Consider the following 18,023-nt stretch of genomic DNA (forward strand, 5'->3'; position numbering starts at 1 on the left):
TCATGTTGTGTAATATTGAGATCTTCCCACTAAGTGAATTTCATTAGCTGTAAGCCACAGTGATCAAAATAAACAGTCAAAGTCCAAGGCTTGAATTATAGGTCTCTGTATATAATGCATTTAACTTTTTGAACTGAGTGATGGAATGTTGAAATATCAAATGCTATTTAAATCTGTTAAAAATGCAGATTTTCTCATGTAAATTTTTTTTTTTTACTCTTCAGTGTTTTGTTGTAGATGTCGGATAGAGCACTGGTAGGGTGCCACAAGAGTCTGTATGATTTGGTGCAGATATTAACCGGTTTGGCATGTTTCTGGATTTGTTTTGTCCGTTTGTTCGCAAAAGCTCTTATCATTCCAAAATGCCACAGACAGAGTTGCCCTACTTAGTGACACTGCTGCCAGTCAATTCAGCCATCTCATGGTGAAGCTGTAACACCAATGAGGTCATCTCCCCCTTTATACTCCACAGGAAACAGCCACAATTTCTGTAAATGGGATTTATTAATACATTATTTGAAACAATAATCAGTTCCTATAATATCCAGGACTATGGATTTTTTTTATATATATCAGGCTGATTTATCTCTCAGTATGGGCTGGAGCAGCAATCACCACTATCCCTGCTTCACAGTCTGGCCTGCAGACTCTGAGGAGGAGAGGGGGGGAGTGGGCTGACTGCAAAAAGTGGGACAGAGTCAGCGCTCGCAGACTGAGGCATAACGCCGCCGTGAAAGCATCAAGTCTGTCCTGATGTGCAAGTTCTGCCCGTCGTGATTTTCCTCTGGCACAATGACCTCCCATCACATGCTGTGTATAGCGCACATTCCTGAGTCACGGCGCACAAAGCCCGCAGCGGTGGCCGCGCACACGCGCACACGCTGAACATAATAGCGAAAGCAAAACACGGAGCATCCACAGCTTTTGTGTGTTTATGTGTGTGTGACAGAACCAAAATAGTATGCGGATCTGATTGTATTTTTTTCTTCTTCTTTTTCCGAAGCGCACCGATGTGCATGCGCGACGATATTAGGGGTGGGTGGGTGGGTGGGGGACGCAGAACTCTGAACCGCTGTGAGCGCTCACTCTACTGTATCATGTCATGCGTTAAATGAAGGCCCCAGAACAGCAAAAACGCATCGTTCCGGTCTAGTTGTGTTGCGCAAGAAGAAGGAAAAAACATGAGCTGATAGCTAAAAAAGATACGAGTACAGATACAGGGGGAGGAGAGGGGGAGAAGAAAGGGGGGGACCACCGTCCTGTGGAGGCTGTACATCGCCTACGCCCATTCACAATGTTTTACAACCCAGATCCTGACAGCCCCCTCCCCACACCCACACCACTACCACCACCACACACACGTTATGCGTGATCCGGCAGGATTTAGTCCGTGTGTTTCCAATTGGATAATTTCACTGCGCAGACCGGAGCGTGGGTCCCCGGCCCTGATGCACCAGCCATGTGTTGGCAAATATGGTGCTTTAAATATGGCTGATTGGTCAAGCTGAAAGCCGCCTGTAATCATCTCACACTTGGCACCTAAATGACCGGAGATGTGAGAACGAGTCTGCCCATAAAGCTTTTATGGAACATCGATGTTTCCCCACCACACTGGCCACAAGTACCAACTTTAGACAGGTGGGCGCACCCCGTGTCCCCCCTTCAATGTGGACTGAACAAAGAAAGAGAGAGAGAAAGGGGGTCATCGTTTCGTTGCCTCGTTTATAATCTTAATCGGATTTAAAACCTCTCTTCACGCCGAGACACTCCGGGTGTAACCCGCAGGCGGCGTGGAAGTGGCCGTCAGCCCGGCGATCCGTTTCGACGTTAAAACGAACGGCGGGATTGGAGGCGATCGGTGCCGCCGGTGCGTCACATCCAGCAGAGCGCTCCTCTCGGGCAGACAATAACACCGGGAAATACCGAGAAGACTCACCTCGTGGATCTGAGGAGGACGCAGACAGACGGGCCGGGGTGTCTGGAGGAGGTGGGGGTTCAATCCTCCCCCCTCTGCGAAATGGTCGGGTGATCCGGAGAAATCCCCCCAAAAAAGGAGGGGGTGAGAGGATGGTGAACAATCCACGGCGTCCGGCCGGAGCGGAGCAGAGAGGATGATGGTGGTGGCGGCGGCGGCTATGTGCTGGATGCTGTCATCGCGCTGGGACTGCTCTCTCGGCTCTAATCCGCGGCCCAGGCTCAGAAATAAACCACCCCCTCCCTCTCATCAGCGTCTCTCCTCCCTGCCTCCATCCCCGTGTGTCCGGAGTACCCGCGCCCCTCCTTCACTAAAAACATGAAAGATAAAAAAAAATAAAAATAAAAGGCCAAATTCATTTTTGTCGTTTAACAATTGTTTTTGTGATCGTAATGTTTATTTCTCAGACATATTATAATTTTAAGATATTTTATCCTTCCCTCACAATTTCACATTTATTAACGTGTTGCTGTAGTGTAAACAGTCTTTAGATGATTGAATAATCATTCACGCTTGGATAGACTATAAATTATGCAGTACTATTTAATTACGCAAACATTTTTACGCAAAAGGTAATTAGCTCACCACTATTGTGTATAACCTTAAAACTTAAGCGTTTAACTATAACCGATTACAGCTTCTTAGTTCAACCAATTTCACAAAAATTCAAAGTTGTGCTGCTGTTTGCAGTTATGTTTTTTCTCACTTTAGTTAAGTTACCGAAATTATCTCTATGTGTTTAACACAGCCGAATGAGAGACATTTTTATTAGTTTTTTATTATTATTTCAAACATTTCAGAAAACGATTTTCTCTAAGATTAATGTGGCTTTAAATAAGGCTGAATTCCAGACAATGATAAGTTTCTGATAGGGTAATGCACATTTGAGTTATTTGTAAAGACGCCTAGAACACATACGGCTTCCTTGTAAGACATCATGGCAAAAATCAAAAGTAAAAGAAATCCGCCAAGACACCAGGAAGTAATAATGGACGTCCATGAGTCTTACAGGGGTATAATTTCCAGATGGCTGAAAGCTCATCTGTTCAAGCATTTATATGCAGGTATCTGCAGCAACTGGTATGTCCAGCCACTGCACCGTTCAGAATGGAGACACCCTCCGTGTCCCACAGATCAAAGTATTTTGGTTACAAAGGCTGAAGCTTTTAAAAGATTGTCATTATCAACAGTGACTTGCAGACATTGACTAAAAATCCACTCAAAGAGAAAAAAAAAGCCATTACTGGAAAAGCAACATAAAACACAAGATTATGGTTTGCACGTGTACTTCAGGACACAGACCATATTTTTTTGGATGTGTTGCCCACATGTGTTGTGATCTTATGAGAACTATAATTGAGATGTGTGGCTAGACTGATTATTGCTACATTTAGAGTAAAAAGGGGAAAGCTTGCAGGGCTAGGAATACTATTCCAGTTGTGAAGTACAGGGGTGGTTTTATCATTGTGTGTGGGTTTGCTGCTGGAGAGAGCAGTGCTCTTCTCAATGATGGCACCGTGAAGGAAGAACTTTATTTGGATCTACTGAAACAGCATCTTAAGACTTTAACCTGGATGTTTAAGCTCGTGCACAACTGAGTCTTCCAAATGGGAAACGTCCCCATCCACACCTCTAAATAATAAGCAGCTGAAGCACAACAAAGCTGTTTTGGAGTGGCCATTACAAAGCCCTGGAGTTGCAAAGGCAATTTGTGTTCAGACCTCAAAAGGTGAGTTGGAGCATAGTCTCCTAAAAACCTTATTTCATTACAGTAGTATTACCAGCCGGAATGGGTCAAATTGTACCATTTAAGGGTGTTGCAGCCTAGAAACTTAACAAATATAGGGTATGCAAACATCTGAATTTGAAAAATCTAGTATGTAGCGGTATGTTTTCCTGTCTATTTTTTTCTTTTGTTTCTAACGGCCTAGCGCCCTGTCATCAAAATGATGAATGACCACCAAGTTATAATGAGACCGTAGGCCATGGCACTGGGATCTGCAGTCCACACAAAATAACCCAAGTGAAAATACCAACTGCTGTGTATTACAATGCACACACAACATAAAAAAAACACAGCATCACAATTTTGATCACCTTTAATCCACAATATTGTTAAACTGGATCGACTTATTTCAGGTTGATCAAACTGCAGCTTCCGGATAAGAACAGGTTAAACGCTGAAATTAAGTGAATGCTATGTAAAAGAGCACACTTGTAAGAGAGATTGACAGAGACAGATAGTCAAAGTAAGATACAGTCAATATACAGGGAAATAGCCTTCATAACATCCAAGTTCCCCCCATTACCTACTTGTCCTCGGTGCAATTTTGTTTGTAACTTTATCTATCACATAATACACAATGATACAAAAAAGTAGTTGCCGCATACATATTTTTACTTACTTGTCAAAATTACTGTGGTTTTCTATTTTTTTCTCTTTCAAACCTTTTTTTCTCTCTCTTTCTTCACATGGATAATAAGAAGGGTATTAATTGCAAACGCTGTACAAATGTTTCTGTTCTTGAGAGAAAAAGACTTGGATGTGGTTTTCAAGCGGTGATTTTATCTAGGGCACAAAAACTTTTCATTTATTCATATATATATATATATATATATATATATATATATATATATATATATATATATATATATATATATATGCACACACACACACGCGCAGACTTACTACTGAACCAAAAATAAAATAAAGTTTCTTTATTAACAGATTCCCCACAACGTGACTCTTTGTTGCCATAAGCGAAAATTGTAGAGTAAAATTCTGTTTAGTATTTCTCAGGGAAAACCTGGTTTGAACACAAAAACTCAGCAGTCATTTTATAAATCGCAAAATACACGATTGGCCTAAATTTATCAGTTTTATTTTAGCCTTTTATTGCTTTCTGTACATCTGACGGCTTTGCGCTGTTTGTCCCTCTCCGCGCCCCGTACCACTCGCTGCTCCTTTCCGGTGACGCACTTCCGCTCAGATTTCCTCCATGTGAAGGCAGAAGGTGAAAATCTAGAACAGACAACAAATTTCGAGACAAAACCACCGCGAAAATAATGTTCAAGCTCGAAGGACTCGGGCCTAAAATGGACCCGGAGGAGATGAAGAGGAAAATGCGTCAAGACGTCCTCTCCTCGTTGCGGAACTTCCTGATTTACGTCGCTCTGCTCAGAGCCAGTGAGTAGCTACACAAACATGATGATGACATTGAGAAACATCGCGTTTACAGTGCCTAAAATGCGATCCATTTAAAATGCAGCTGTGTGCATTTAATGTTTGCACAAGAAATTAAGCTCCAATTCCAAGTTCTGAGTTACAATTAATTGTCTGGAAAGTAAAAACAAAACTACCTTAAATCCATTTCAGTTAAACTAAATACACCAGATCTAATGCACTGAATTGCTATCATAATTGAGCTTTGATGTGTTGTGCAGCTTTATGCCTATCTCTGATGTTTATAGAACAACGCATCTATAACAAGGTGGTATCAGCGGGTTAATTAGTTGAGTTATTTTGTGGGGTCTCAAGCCTGCAGCTGCATCCTTCACACTGATGCTGTGCTTTTAAATCAGTATTATCCTAATAAGAGTCTAGGGTTCTTTTTTGTTAGTTTCCTTGACGTGACGGTGTGATTTTTCTCGAACAGAAATATTTAAAACAAGCTAAATGTATCTTTTTCGTGAGCAAAGAAAAACTGTAGCAGCCTTCTTACAGCCAGCTGACCAGCAGGGCGCAGCAACGAGCAGCAGAGGTGTACCCCTGTGCAGCACCTAGCTCTCCTGCTCATTCCAGCCCCTTTTCCTGGCGTGTCATTAGAGGCTTTAAACACTGGAAGCAGTATGACACAAAATCTTTCGTGTTTTTTTTTAAACTTGAATGTTTTTATACCCTTCTTTTTTTTTTGACACCAGTAATTGGCTCGAACCAAATCCACAGTATTACTGTTTCCTGACAGATATCTTTCACTGACGATGGTACGGCGTCTGCCTGGTGAGGGAAGTTTTCTCCAGCTCGTCATCTCCCATAATCTTAGATTTTACGCCTCTTGTGTCCACAGCTCCGTATGTGTTGAAGAAACTGGACAGCATATGAGTCGGGTTCCACGGACCATGCCTCCATCCACAGTCTCCTGCGTGCGAGGCGGCGAGGGCCTCCTCGTGAAGCCAGCCCGGCCTGTCCCAGAGCCTCGCGCTGGAAGACCGACCAGTACTTTTCCCCTGGCTTCATCAGAGACTCCTGCTGTCCTCGCGCTCATCTTTTGAACTTTGGTCTTCTTTTTGTTATGTTTAAACAATATGTGACCTTGACTATTGGTAATGTGTCTGCCAGCCTGATTACACTGCAAATAAAACTATGGTAATTCTGTTAGTTTAAAAGCGTGAAGTTGATTCTCAGGTTTGTTGTCCACACTTTTAACTCGAGTTATGTGTAATGGATGGTGTTATTTAGATGACCATAATCACCATAGACATGTGCAGGCACCTTTTAATCTGCAGGTGTGAAATGCAGAATATAATTTACTGTTTCTTGGACATAATTTATAATGTGGTTCCCTAGTCTTACTGACCATACAGACATTTGCTTCTTCTTTTTCAAACCTCACTTACCCAACCACTCTCCACTCATGTATTGGTCAGTACAGTCTCCAGTAGATTCAATGGGGAAGCCAAACATACATCCCTGAAAGGACTTTTCTTTGGTGCCAGACATACCCAAATAAATTAAATTCACCTTCACTCTCTACAACAGTAAGAACGAGTCAAATTATGGCAACAAATTATGGCAACATATTTCTTCTGCCAGTATCTGCCAGTAGGGTGCACATGAGTAAATGCAACACACTTGTACATAAAGATGTATTTTCCCTCTGATGAGATCTGTACTAAAAGGAGAGAGCTACAATGCCAGACACCTTTTTGTCTTTTTGTTTCTGGAGATTTGATTCATTTGAACCTCTTAATTTTCCAGGATACAACATACAACTTCAGTGGCTGTCTAAAAAACACAAATTTCTGCCGAAGTGTGAATTTAGTGTGGATTTTTTAGCTACACAGATTATACATTTTGCACAGGATCAAATATAAACATACAACCACACTTATAGTTGGATGAATTTCCCTGAGGAAGATGCACCTGCAGCACCTGCCACAGGCTCAGTTTTGCCTACGTAAATAATTTCAAAAACCTGCTCTGATGTGTGTTTGGGATCAGCTGGAACACCCATCTGTGACCCAGACAGTCACCCACAGATGAAAGGACACATGTTCACCCAATGAATGGCGGAAACAGGTTTTTGGGTTTTGCCATTTACTGATAGCTGTGAATCAATTTCCAGTCAGAATTACACCCAGAGAGCGTGTTCATAGCTACAAAAACCCACTTGGATTCTGTCAAACTCATTCAGGAACATGTGTCTGCATGTCGTAACCGACCGCACAAGTTTAATTCTCATTTTTGTTTTTGTTACATGTAATTTAGCTTGAGTTGGTCTCCTAGGGAACCCATTTTTCCTTCTGTTTGGCGCTCTTGTCGCCACCTGACAGTTGTACGTCCCCCAGACGGCCACATGGGGGCGGTGTTGTGTGGCTGAAAGAGTCACCGAATGACATTTGAAAAGGGGACCGGAGCCTCAGACAATGGATGCGATTATGCGAGCGCTCGGAATCAAGGAGCGACATTATTACAGAGATGCAGCGGATTTGATGTAAACCGAGTTTTCTTTAGCAGCAGCAGAGACAGAGCTGTTCTGGAACCGACTTTATCCCCACCTCGCCTTATTTTTTGGAGGCTAAAGCTCGCGTCTGCACCGCATCCCTCTCCGCGTTATTGTTGATCCAGGCCCGCCCATACTCCACAGCATCTCCGTGGAAAAAAAAAGAGAGAGCAGTGCTGCTTCTCAACTCACTACAACGGAGGAAGGTGAGTCTGCTGAGGAAGCAGCTTTAAGGTGAAATGCGGACCGTTTTGATCATCTGCGGATAAATATTGTTTCAAATACGCCACGGATGCTCCAGTGCTCTTGAGTGTTTGCTGTGATGGACTTCCCGGGTCATTTCCAGCATATTTTCAAGGAGCTCAACCATCAGCGCCTGCACGCCCAGCTATGCGACTGTGTGGTGGTGGTGGGAGGTCAGACCTTCCAGGCCCACCGCTCCATCCTGGCTGCCAGCAGCTCTCACTTCAGGGCTCTCCTCAACTCCAGCGATGAGGGGGAAGGAGTCCGGCGCGTGATGGAGCTGGATCCGGAGGTTGTGACACCGGAGGCCTTCTCCACCCTGCTGGATATGATCTACACCTCCACCCTCTCCTTGGGGGTCTCCAATGTGATGGACGTGCTGTTGGCGGCCTCCCATCTCCACCTCAACGCCGTGGTCAAGGCCTGCAAGCTGCACTTGTCCAGGAAAAACTTTCCTGCCTCGGCACCTAAAGGCTGGAGGTCGGTGCAGCAGCAGCAGCAGCGGCGGCAAAGTCCCTGCTCCCAGGCGGCGAGCGCTCCACAGCATCAGGTGACCTCGGCCACGGAGGAAGACCCTGAGCCGCGAGACGTGGGAGTGGAGGTGAGCCAGTCTGGAGAGGATGAAAATGAAGGCGTGCCAGGCGGCCAACCCGCGGCGCCGTCTTTGAGGCAAAAGAGAAAGTCACACGAGGAGATGCTTGGCGACAGGAAGAGGATGTTCGGCTACAAGGAGTGTTCGCCCACTGTGACCAGGAGCACAGAGGAGGGAGGAGAAGATCTGTCCTCGTCGGGCTTCCTGAAGACGACAGGCAGGCAATGGGACAACCGAGGTGACGAAGAAGATGAGGAGGAAGAGAAATTTGAGGCGACCAAAGGGGAGTTGGAGGAGATCCAGCTGCCGACTCAGTCGGACAGCAGCACAGGAGGAGCGGGGGCGTGGAAGAAGGCGGAGGACACAGACGGGGACCCTGTGGTCAAAGTTCAAGTTGAAAAAGAGGAGCAGGAGGAGCCGAGGATAGCAGTGGTGGAGGTGAAAAAGGAAAACCTGACTTCATACTCCAGCGATTTAGACACGATGCCAAACATCTCTCCTCCATCCCCGCTGGAGGCCCAGATCGGCGACGGGAAGATGGCCGTGCCCGACCCGCCAGCGGCTGACGCTGTCACGTTAACGTCGCAGCTGTGCACAGATGTTCCCACAGACGCGCTGACGGGGAGCGCGGATCTGGCTGCGGACACGGTGGACGGCGAAGGCCTGGACAGCTTCTCTGAGCTCGCCTTTTCCTGCTTCCTCAACCCCAGCGCTGAAACCGTCATGGGGGCTTTGGGAGAAGAAGATACCCTGGCTACTCTGACGGCTGCCGCCACGGCCGCCGCCGCTGCCAGCGACGCACCCGCGGCTCCGGAAGCTGCAACCACACAAGGTCAAAAGTCAGAAGAGACGACCGCGTCTTCCGTCCATCCTTCTGATCCTTCAGCATCTCTGGTTTTCCCAGTAACCCCCGTCCCCTTGCAGCAGATTCTCCCGGCCCAGAGCTCCGGATTCGGCGACACGATCATCCTCCAACCCAATCAGAACTCCCTGGCGGGGTTCTTGAGCGGCATCCGGCCGGGCCTCAGCCTGGACGCCGCCGTCGTCCAACCCTCGAGGGCCGGGAAGAGCGCCGGCGCCCCGGCTTTCCGTCGCATCGCCCCCAAAGTGGTGCCCGGATCAGAACCCTCCGCGGACGCGCTCTCCGGATCTGCTGAGAGCGCAGAGAGGCCGAGCCTGACCAGAGCCTCCGACGACGTCCTGTCCAAGTGCAAGAAGGCGGCCGCCGAGGACCACGTGCTGCTGGTGGAGGGGGAGAAGAAATACGCCTGCAAGATCTGCTGCAAGACCTTCATGAACCTGACCGACTGCAAGAAGCACATCCGCGTCCACACCGGGGAGAAGCCCTATCCCTGCCCCAAGTGCGGCAAACGCTTCAGCCAGTCCTCCCACCTCTACAAGCACTCCAAGAACACCTGCATGAGCTGGAAGGACGACCAGAGCTTCCAAGACTCTCTGCTCTAATCTGCACTAAAGACACTCATGAAATGCCTCGTTTTACCCCCGTTATGAAGGAAAAGAAAGTCGTGCCTTTTCCTGTTCCACGCCGTACGATGAGATTCTCTCATGGTCCTTATGATTTAAGGCACTATTGTGGAAAATCCTGAGAAAACAACCTAATTTACACCAGAATATGTGGAGGGGAAAGAAATCCTGAAGGTCGAAATGATGCGTTTGATCCACTTTATTCAATTTAATTTAATAAGGACACTTTTATTAAATGCTAAGAGACAAGTTTCTGTACATATAAAATGGACACTGAAGTTATTTTCTCCCCGAAAACAGCGTTTTACTGTTTAATAGGTGCAGATGTGCAGCCTTAATGTCTGAATAAAGCACGGATCAGCACAAGCAATGCTCATTTTTATAAGAATCACATCTAACAAGGTAGCAAAACACTCATTCTATTTTATTATTCAAGATTAGAACTATTTTCTAAAAACAAAAAAAACAACAAATGATCTTTCACTAGACACAGAGGTATGGTGGATGAGCTAAGCCTTCTTTCCAAGAACTTCACTAGAAGTTCGAGTTATGATCGAACCAAATTCTTCAGATGCTAGTACATGTCTGGACTGCCGTAGTACTCCTAGCGTTATTTTCCTACCTCGCTGTTACATCACGGTTTTCACTGAATATTCATGCAGCACCGGAGCAGGCAGGAGGCACGGCCGGCTCGTCTCCAGCGTCTAGAAGCTGAGCTCGCTGGGCATGTCCGAGCCCTGCAGACCTCCCAGCAGGTTCTGGGCCGTCAGCGCCAACATGACGCCTCGGGTCGAGTACGTGGCGCTGCCTATGTGCGGTAACACCACTGCGCAAAAAAAAAAAAAAAAAAAAGGAAGCCAAGCATTTGGTTGTTTTAAATAAAAACGGGACAAAATTCTCTTTGCAGCTTGATTCTTTGCTTTCTTTTTAGGTTTTTGTCCATTTGAAACCACAGACGTTCCGAGGCATTTCTTTCGCTGATTTTTATTTGAAGCGGGTAGTGCATAATTGTGGAGTGGACATAAAATGATGCTTTCGAAATTCTTCACAAATAAAAAAATCTGGAAGTTGTGGCACGCATTGTAGAGTGTAAGTGCAGCGATGTGTGCTCAGACTCCCTGACGCAATCGTTTGTAGAAGCACATCCTGCAGCGGCCCGCTCAGGTTCAGCCAGGCTGGATGGGGAGCGTCTGCGAAGATCAGTTTTTAAATCCCAGATAGATTTAGATCTTGACTTTGACTGAGCCAGTCCTAATACACGAGCATCATCTAATCCGAACCTTTCCATTACGGCTCTGGCTTTGTGTCTATGGTGGCGGTGCTCTACACTGAGATCCCGTTTTTTAAAGTCTGTGCCCCCCTGCATGCCGCAGATAAGAGGGATGAGGAAACTAGAGGGAACTGCTGATATTTTTCTCTTTACAACATGCAGGAAGAAGGAACGAGTTAAGTCCTCAGCCTGCTGCCTGAACCCACTCTGCCTGCAGCTAAAGCCGAGTCAGCTAATGTTTAGCCGGCGGCAGGCAGTCTTCAGAGATCTCTGGCTTCGCTGAGTAACTTTGTACCAGCTTTTCAGATTAATTGGAAAAGTAGCATGTAGATGAGGGTCTGCTGGGTTCACCTAAATGTTGTGCCAGTATAAATCCAATTAGCTCTCCTATTGGCTAGCGTGATAACGAGCTGCCACAGTCATTGGTCTGGTTTTGACTCCAACACTAGTTTGAGTTTCCTGTTGGAAGATGGATCTCCCTCCAGCTACCTAAGTCTTTTACAGCGTCTACCAGGCTTTTTGTCCAGGATTGCTGTGGGTAGCTCCTTCCATCCTCCCATCAACTCTGAATAGCCTCCCCACAGCATGATGCTGCCACCGCCGCATTTCTCTGTATGTGCAGCATGAGTTTTCTTCCACACGCGGCGCTTTGCACGTGATCCAAAACAGTTCAATTTGGGTTTCGTCCGACCAGAACACCTTCTTTAACACGGTTTCTGTGTCCTCTACATGGCTTATGGCAAACTGCAAAATTACCCCAAACTTTGTGTGTTGTCAATTATCTGATAAACAGAATGCTGTATTTATCTGATAAAGATCTACTATCTACCCCGTATGTTCCTAACAGAGCACTTCGCTCTCAGACTGCAGGTCTGCTGCTGGTTCCTAGAGTCTCTAAAAGTAGAATGGGAGGCAGATCCTTTAGCTATCAGGCTCCTCTCCTGTGGAACCAACTCCCAGTTTTGGTCCGTGAGGCAGACACCCTATCTACTTTTAAGACTAATATTAAAACTTTCCTTTTTGACAAAGCTTATAGTTAGAGTGGCTCATGTTACCCTGAGCTACTTCTATAGTTATGCTGCTATAGGCTTAGGCTGCTGGAGGACATCAGGGCCTATTTTTCTCACTCTACTGAGTTCTACTGTTCTCCAGTTTTGCATTGCTTGTCATCATTTCAGCTTTTAATTTTTTGTTCTCTCCGTTTTTTTCTTCATAGTAGGTGCACCTGGTCTGGCGTTCTGTTAACTGTGACAACATCCAGGGAAGACAGATCACCTGCTATTACCATCTAATGTAGAACAGATTACTAGATCAATGTGTGCTTCTGTGCTTTTTTGTCTCTCTTGTTGTGTCTCTGCTCTGTCTTCTGTAACCCCAGTCGGTCGAGGCAGATGACCGTTCATACTGAGCCCGGTTCTGCCGGACGTTTTCCTTCCCGTTAATGGGGAGTTTTTCTTCCCACTGTCGCTTCATGCTTGCTCAGTATGAGGGATTGCTGCAAAGCCATGGACAATGCAGACGACTCTCCCTGTAGCTCTACGCTTCCCCAGGAGTGAATGCTGCTTGTTGGGACTTTGATGCAATCAACTGGTTTCCTTATATAGGAAATGTTTGACCAATCTATATAATCTGATTGATTTGACTTTGTAAAGTGCCTTGAGATGACATGTTTCATGAATTGGCGCTATATAAATAAAATTGAATCAAATTGTATTTATACAGAGATTAAATTAGACTCAAGTGCATTATGTCACTTTTGAAGGTGATTAATCGTGCTGAAAATTATTCAAGGCTACCGTAGAGATGGGGGCTGAATGCAGGAATGTCGTTGTCCTTCTACTTCACAATTATGCACCGCCTTGTGTTGCTCTGTTTCAATAAATCCCATAAAGTTGCATCCAAACCCGTGGTTGTAGCGCGACCGAAACGGGATCGAGTTCAAGGGGTACAGACACTTTGGTAAGCCACCTCTCTACGTACCACAGTTTTTCAGAGTGAGAAGCGGGTGGTTGGTTGGGAGTGGCTCGGGTGTTGTGACATCCAGCCCGGCCGCCGCTATCTGTCCGCCGCTCAGAGCCTCGTACAGGTCCTCCTGGTTCACCACAGCTCCTCTACAACGGAGAACGCGTCACATCTCCATGCTGGTGCGTCTGGACGGCAAACATGCCAGGGAGCGGCGGCCGACGTCTGCGTGCCCAGTTCTCGCCCACGGCCTTCCAGACGCCTTACCTGCTGGAGTTGATGAAGACCGCCGTTTTTTTCATCTTGCTGAAAAAGGCCTTGTCGCACAGGCCCTGAGTTTCTGGCGTCAGCGAGCAGGAAACCACGATGAAGTCACTCTCTGACACAAGCTGGTCCAGGGGAACTGTTCCACACAGAGGAGACGGACATGCAGGATGAGGGAGAAGGCAGATAATCGAATACGCAAATGAACTTATTTTTTATGAATCCTTTGTAGTCTAGTTAAAATTTTAGCTTTTTTGTCCGTAGTGCCCTTTCCTCACCAGGCTTCTCATAAATTTCACTTTGATTACTACGTATTATTTCCATTTTTCTTCTCTTACCAAACTCTCCATTCACCTCTGCAGCGTGGGCCTTAGCTGCCCTTCCGGTGTACAGCAGTCGCTTAACTCCAAAGGGGACGAGTCTCTGAGCTATGGCCATACCTGATCACAAAGGATCAACAGAAAAATTTCTCGCCTTTATAAGGTCAAACCACACCGCGCAACGTTAGTCGGACGACACAGAATCCGATCTCGAGCTTCCAAAGCCCGCTAGGCGGCGACGGGGCAAACAAACCGATGCGTCCCAGTCCGATGACGCCCACGGTGCTGCCAGAGAGGCCGTAACCGCACAGCCAGAGGGGTTTCCACGAGCTCCAGCCGCCGCTGAGACACAGGAAAACACTTGTCTGATGAGCATGTAAACGAGACAAGCTGCTACCGTTTTGGGTTAAAAAGTAACAGAAACACAAATCAGGAAGATCGTTAGCGGAAAATTAGTAACTCGGTGAGGCTCACTTTTTCACCTCCTCCACTCCCTCTGGTAAGCGGCGAGCGGTGGCCAGGAGCAGGGCCACCGTCAGCTCAGCGGTGGCGTCAGTCAGGACGTCCGGAGTGTAACCCACGCGTATGCCGCTGTTGGAAACGCCAAAGGCGTTCGTGACCGAGAAGCATGGAAACGTTTCATTTTTAACAAGTCGAAGGAGGCTCACCGCTTTTTGATCTCATCTAGGGCCAAGTGGTCGAACCCCACAGACATGGTGCTGATCACCTTCAGGTTCGGGCCTGAAATCAGAGAGGGCACAAACCAGTGCTGTGTAGCCTTTATTGATTCTACATTAAGTCCCAGAGTGGAAGTGTAATTATTGACTGCTTTGAGGTTTTTTGTGGCAGACTAAAATTAAGAAACACATAACAGTGAAGTGGAAGGAAGTAAAAACAGGATTTTTAAAGTTTTTTTTTTTTCACATGCCATGCATTTTTATTCAGGCCTCTGTACTCTGATAGCCCTTAAGTCCAACGCAACCAGCTTTCTTAAGTTTTTACATACTAGCAAACAGAGTCTACCCGTGTTTAATTTGATCAGTTTGATTTCATTTTGGATTTAAGTTGAATGCAGCTTTTGTGTGAACGGTTCAGAAGTCTGCTAGACATGTTCCCAGAGCACTGGTGTCCAAACCTTTTGTAATCTGGGCCAAACTAATAGAATTTAAAAAAAAAATGTAATAAAATCACCCAAATTATAGTTTTTTTTTAACCCACTCACCAATAAACTAAGCAAGCGATATTTTTAACTAAACAAATAAAGAAGTCAGATTTTTTTGCCGGATATGAAAGCGAAAATCATTGTTGTTCTGAGACTTGAAGGTGATTTTGCACGTTGGCCTTATTGAAATAAAGGCATACAGTTCAGAAATGTTTTAGTGCTCCACTGGAAAGACAAGAAAAAAAAAGGGGCCATGACAAGTTTTGTTTGTAGTTTGCCACTAGCCAAATAGAGACAGCAAACATGTGGAAGACGGTGCTTCCGACATCAAAACCTTTTGGCCAACACGCATATTTCCCAACAAAAGGGGCAGTATCATGATGTGGGAGTGCTTGTTTACCCCTTCTTTACAAAGCCACACTAAACTGCTCAGATTTATGTGTGCAGAACATTTTTAAAACCACTTTGTGTTGCTCTATCACAAAAAAAATCCCAATAAAGTCCATTTTAGTTTGTGGCCGTAACAAGGCGAAATGCAAAGGTTTGAACTCTACAAAAACTTCTGCAAGGCGCATTAAATACAAATACAGTTACCAACATCTGGACGTGGGCACCGTCAATCAGAAACTAAAGACAATATTTTAATGAAGTGAACTAAGCAGTCCTATTACTGTAGGAAAAATTAATCTGTAGATCCAAAAAATAAGAGTCCTGCACATTTGCATCAATAAAGGAAAGGCTTACAATCTCATCCAATTATTTTGGATTGTTTGATTTTTTTCATGGTCCAGTAACATTTTTAAACAATCCGTTCTCAGCAACAAGACCATGAAATGGGGTCCCTCTTCAGGTTAATCCATGTTTAGCTAAGTTTAAATTTGGTTGAATTTGACTTTGTAAAATGCCTTGAGATAACGTGTTGTGAATTTGAGTAAATGTCACTGAATGGTTATGGTGAAATTTGCTATAAAATGAAAACCTTGTTATATTCATATTGTTAATAAAAACATATAGTTTGTGGTTTACCTAGCATTTTGCACTTTAAGAAGATTTTGATTTGTCAGTGAAAACATGTTTTCACTGACAAATGTTTTCGCGTGTCTTTGCTGGGGGCTAAATTTGTGCTTTTGTTGAACGGTGGGCAGGGGCCGCACAAGACCACTCAGAGGGCCAAATAAGCACCAGCATGCACGTTTAACACAGAGCATCATGTCATGTGATTCCTCACCCATTTATTGATATTCTAAAGCGCATAAGTAAATTGGACAGCCGCTATCAGAGGATAAGAGCGTACCTGCAGCATCCAGAACCTCAGCATCGATCTTATCAGACAGCAGACACACAAGTCCATGGGCTCCCTGGACCCCTCTGAGGAGCTCTGTCCTCGGGACAGGCTCATCTGAGTCCCACTGAGACACCTCACACCTGTTTTTGGTGGAGACAGACAGAGGGGAAGGTAAAAAAAAAAAAATGACAGAAGGCTTTGCTGTCAGCAATGTAAACGAAATAAGAGCTGAGATTGACAGTCACCTTAGAACTGGCTGCAGAACAGAATATATATAAACAGGTGTTTAAGTTTTATTTATCCTATATGGCAACAACGTATAGGATAAATAAGAATATTCTACCGCATTATGCATGGACTCTAACTAACAGGCTTCAGTTTATTGTGCTGTTTTTGAGATCGAAACACAACAACTTGCGAGTTAAATGTTAAGCCCCTTCTTACACTCCAGTCGCTCCTGACAGGATCTTCATTCCCTCTTGAGGGATTCGCCTCGTTATGAAAACCTTCATCAGTTCCCCCATTGCTTTCATCCCAGGCAAACAGCCGAGATGAGATTCCAAGTCCTTTTCGGGTCAGAGAGCGAAGGAATACTGCAGCTTTCAAACCATTTAACCTTCAGTCTGCAGCACTTTTGCAGACAGGCTCAAGGCAGGAAGTGCTCCAGTGCGCATGCGCGGAGTCCCTGACACCGAATCCTCCCCTTAACTTTTAACTTCGGGTGAAGTTGGTGAAAACAGGGAAGTTCCTGGTAAAGATGGTATAAATAAAATGCGTTGACTGTATTTAATGCATATCACAAAGCAGTGTGAGGCGGATATAACGTGTCGCTGGGCTCGTTAGGGCCGTAAAGCGCATGCGCAGTTTTAAAAACATGAAATTCTTATAGATAATAAAAAGATGTACTAAATGCTAATATAAATATAGGAAAAAGCGAAAAGGGGATTTTTTATGTTTTAAATACTTGTTTAAACACAACGACAGCATTTTTTTTTACTTATAATGGGCTATCTAAAGCTAAAGAATGACATGTAAACATTTTTTGTGTGTTAAACGTGCCTTTGTACGTTTTTAGATTTTAATTTAATTTTAAAGTTATTTGTCTGAAGGGTTTTTCACAAGTTACGACTGGTTTCCAAGCTTTCATGTTGAATTTTTCAACTATTTTTAATAATAATAATAATAATAGTGCAAATCAAAGTATGGCATAAATCTGACACTATGCACAACTCTGAAAACATCATCAAACATGGTGGTGGCAGCATTATGCTATGGAGATGTTTTCCTTTATCATACAGTTGAATCCCAGACCCAAATCCAATTAAGAATGTACGGCAAGACTTGAAAACTGATGCTTTCTTTCACATCTGAGATACTTTTGCAAGGCATTGGTGCAAACTCACGGCGTTTATATGTGCATAGTTAAATAAGCATTTTATTATTATTTGTAAAACATTCTGATGACATCTTTCTTGTGCTTCCACTTCCCCATGAGTCTCTTGATTCCTGCCTGTCACATAAAATACAATAAAATATAGTCCTTGTAGCTAATGGGAAAAGAATGAATAGTCCTACTTGGAAGTTCTCATATCCGATGAAGGTGAGTGACGTGATTTTTAAACGGTTTAATTATCAATTTGAGGGCCCTCAGCGTGTGGCGTCACCTCCTCCTCCTCCTCCTCCTCCGACCCAGCCCGGCGGAGCAGCGACCGCCCGCTCCGCTCGCTCTGCTGTAAATGGTC

The 18,023-nt window shown here is 45.0% G+C and overlaps 4 protein-coding genes across 6 annotated transcripts in view; 2 read left to right on the forward strand and 2 right to left on the reverse strand.

Annotated features, from left to right (window-relative positions):
• The window catches only part of frmpd1b (FERM and PDZ domain containing 1b), a 36,307-nt gene extending 34,062 nt beyond the window's left edge, over positions 1-2,245 (reverse strand). Inside the window, 1 exon segment of the mRNA XM_012882155.3 lies at positions 1,937-2,245. The gene's annotated coding sequence lies outside the window, so the exon portion shown is untranslated.
• A 2,686-nt stretch (positions 2,246-4,931) lies between these two features.
• tomm5 (translocase of outer mitochondrial membrane 5 homolog (yeast)) lies at positions 4,932-6,361 on the forward strand. 2 transcript variants are annotated; one of them, XR_002426791.2, is made up of 3 exons: positions 4,932-5,162; positions 6,043-6,145; positions 6,205-6,361. XR_002426791.2 is itself a non-coding variant. In XM_012882158.3 (2 exons), exons 1-2 carry the CDS (start codon positions 5,042-5,044, stop codon positions 6,075-6,077), a joined length of 156 nt encoding a protein of 51 aa, XP_012737612.1. In that variant the 5' UTR covers positions 4,933-5,041; the 3' UTR covers positions 6,078-6,361. The 2 variants fall into 2 exon arrangements, 1 of the variants encoding a protein (XP_012737612.1); XM_012882158.3 differs by having other exon boundaries at positions 4,933-5,162; positions 6,043-6,361.
• Positions 6,362-7,285: 924 nt separating this feature from the next.
• LOC105939840 (zinc finger and BTB domain-containing protein 5) lies at positions 7,286-10,475 on the forward strand. Its single transcript, XM_012882157.3, has one exon. It carries the CDS (start codon positions 8,021-8,023, stop codon positions 9,995-9,997), a length of 1,977 nt encoding a protein of 658 aa, XP_012737611.2. The 5' UTR covers positions 7,286-8,020; the 3' UTR covers positions 9,998-10,475.
• Positions 10,212-17,958, reverse strand: grhpra (glyoxylate reductase/hydroxypyruvate reductase a). Of its 2 annotated transcripts, none has more exons than XM_036127245.1 (9): positions 17,857-17,958; positions 16,291-16,421; positions 14,503-14,575; positions 14,309-14,425; positions 14,088-14,176; positions 13,853-13,954; positions 13,518-13,653; positions 13,269-13,399; positions 10,212-10,844 (listed from the first exon to the last, which is right to left on the reverse strand). In XM_036127245.1, exons 1-9 carry the CDS (start codon positions 17,868-17,870, stop codon positions 10,723-10,725), a joined length of 915 nt encoding a protein of 304 aa, XP_035983138.1. In that variant the 5' UTR covers positions 17,871-17,958; the 3' UTR covers positions 10,212-10,722. The 2 variants fall into 2 exon arrangements, with proteins under 2 accessions (XP_035983138.1, XP_012737635.2); XM_012882181.3 differs by lacking the exon at positions 17,857-17,958 and adding an exon at positions 16,726-16,952.
• Positions 17,959-18,023: the final 65 nt, after the last annotated feature.

This window comes from Fundulus heteroclitus, chromosome 23 (assembly GCF_011125445.2).
Source record: "Fundulus heteroclitus isolate FHET01 chromosome 23, MU-UCD_Fhet_4.1, whole genome shotgun sequence".
Taxonomy (NCBI): Eukaryota; Metazoa; Chordata; class Actinopteri; order Cyprinodontiformes; family Fundulidae; genus Fundulus; species Fundulus heteroclitus.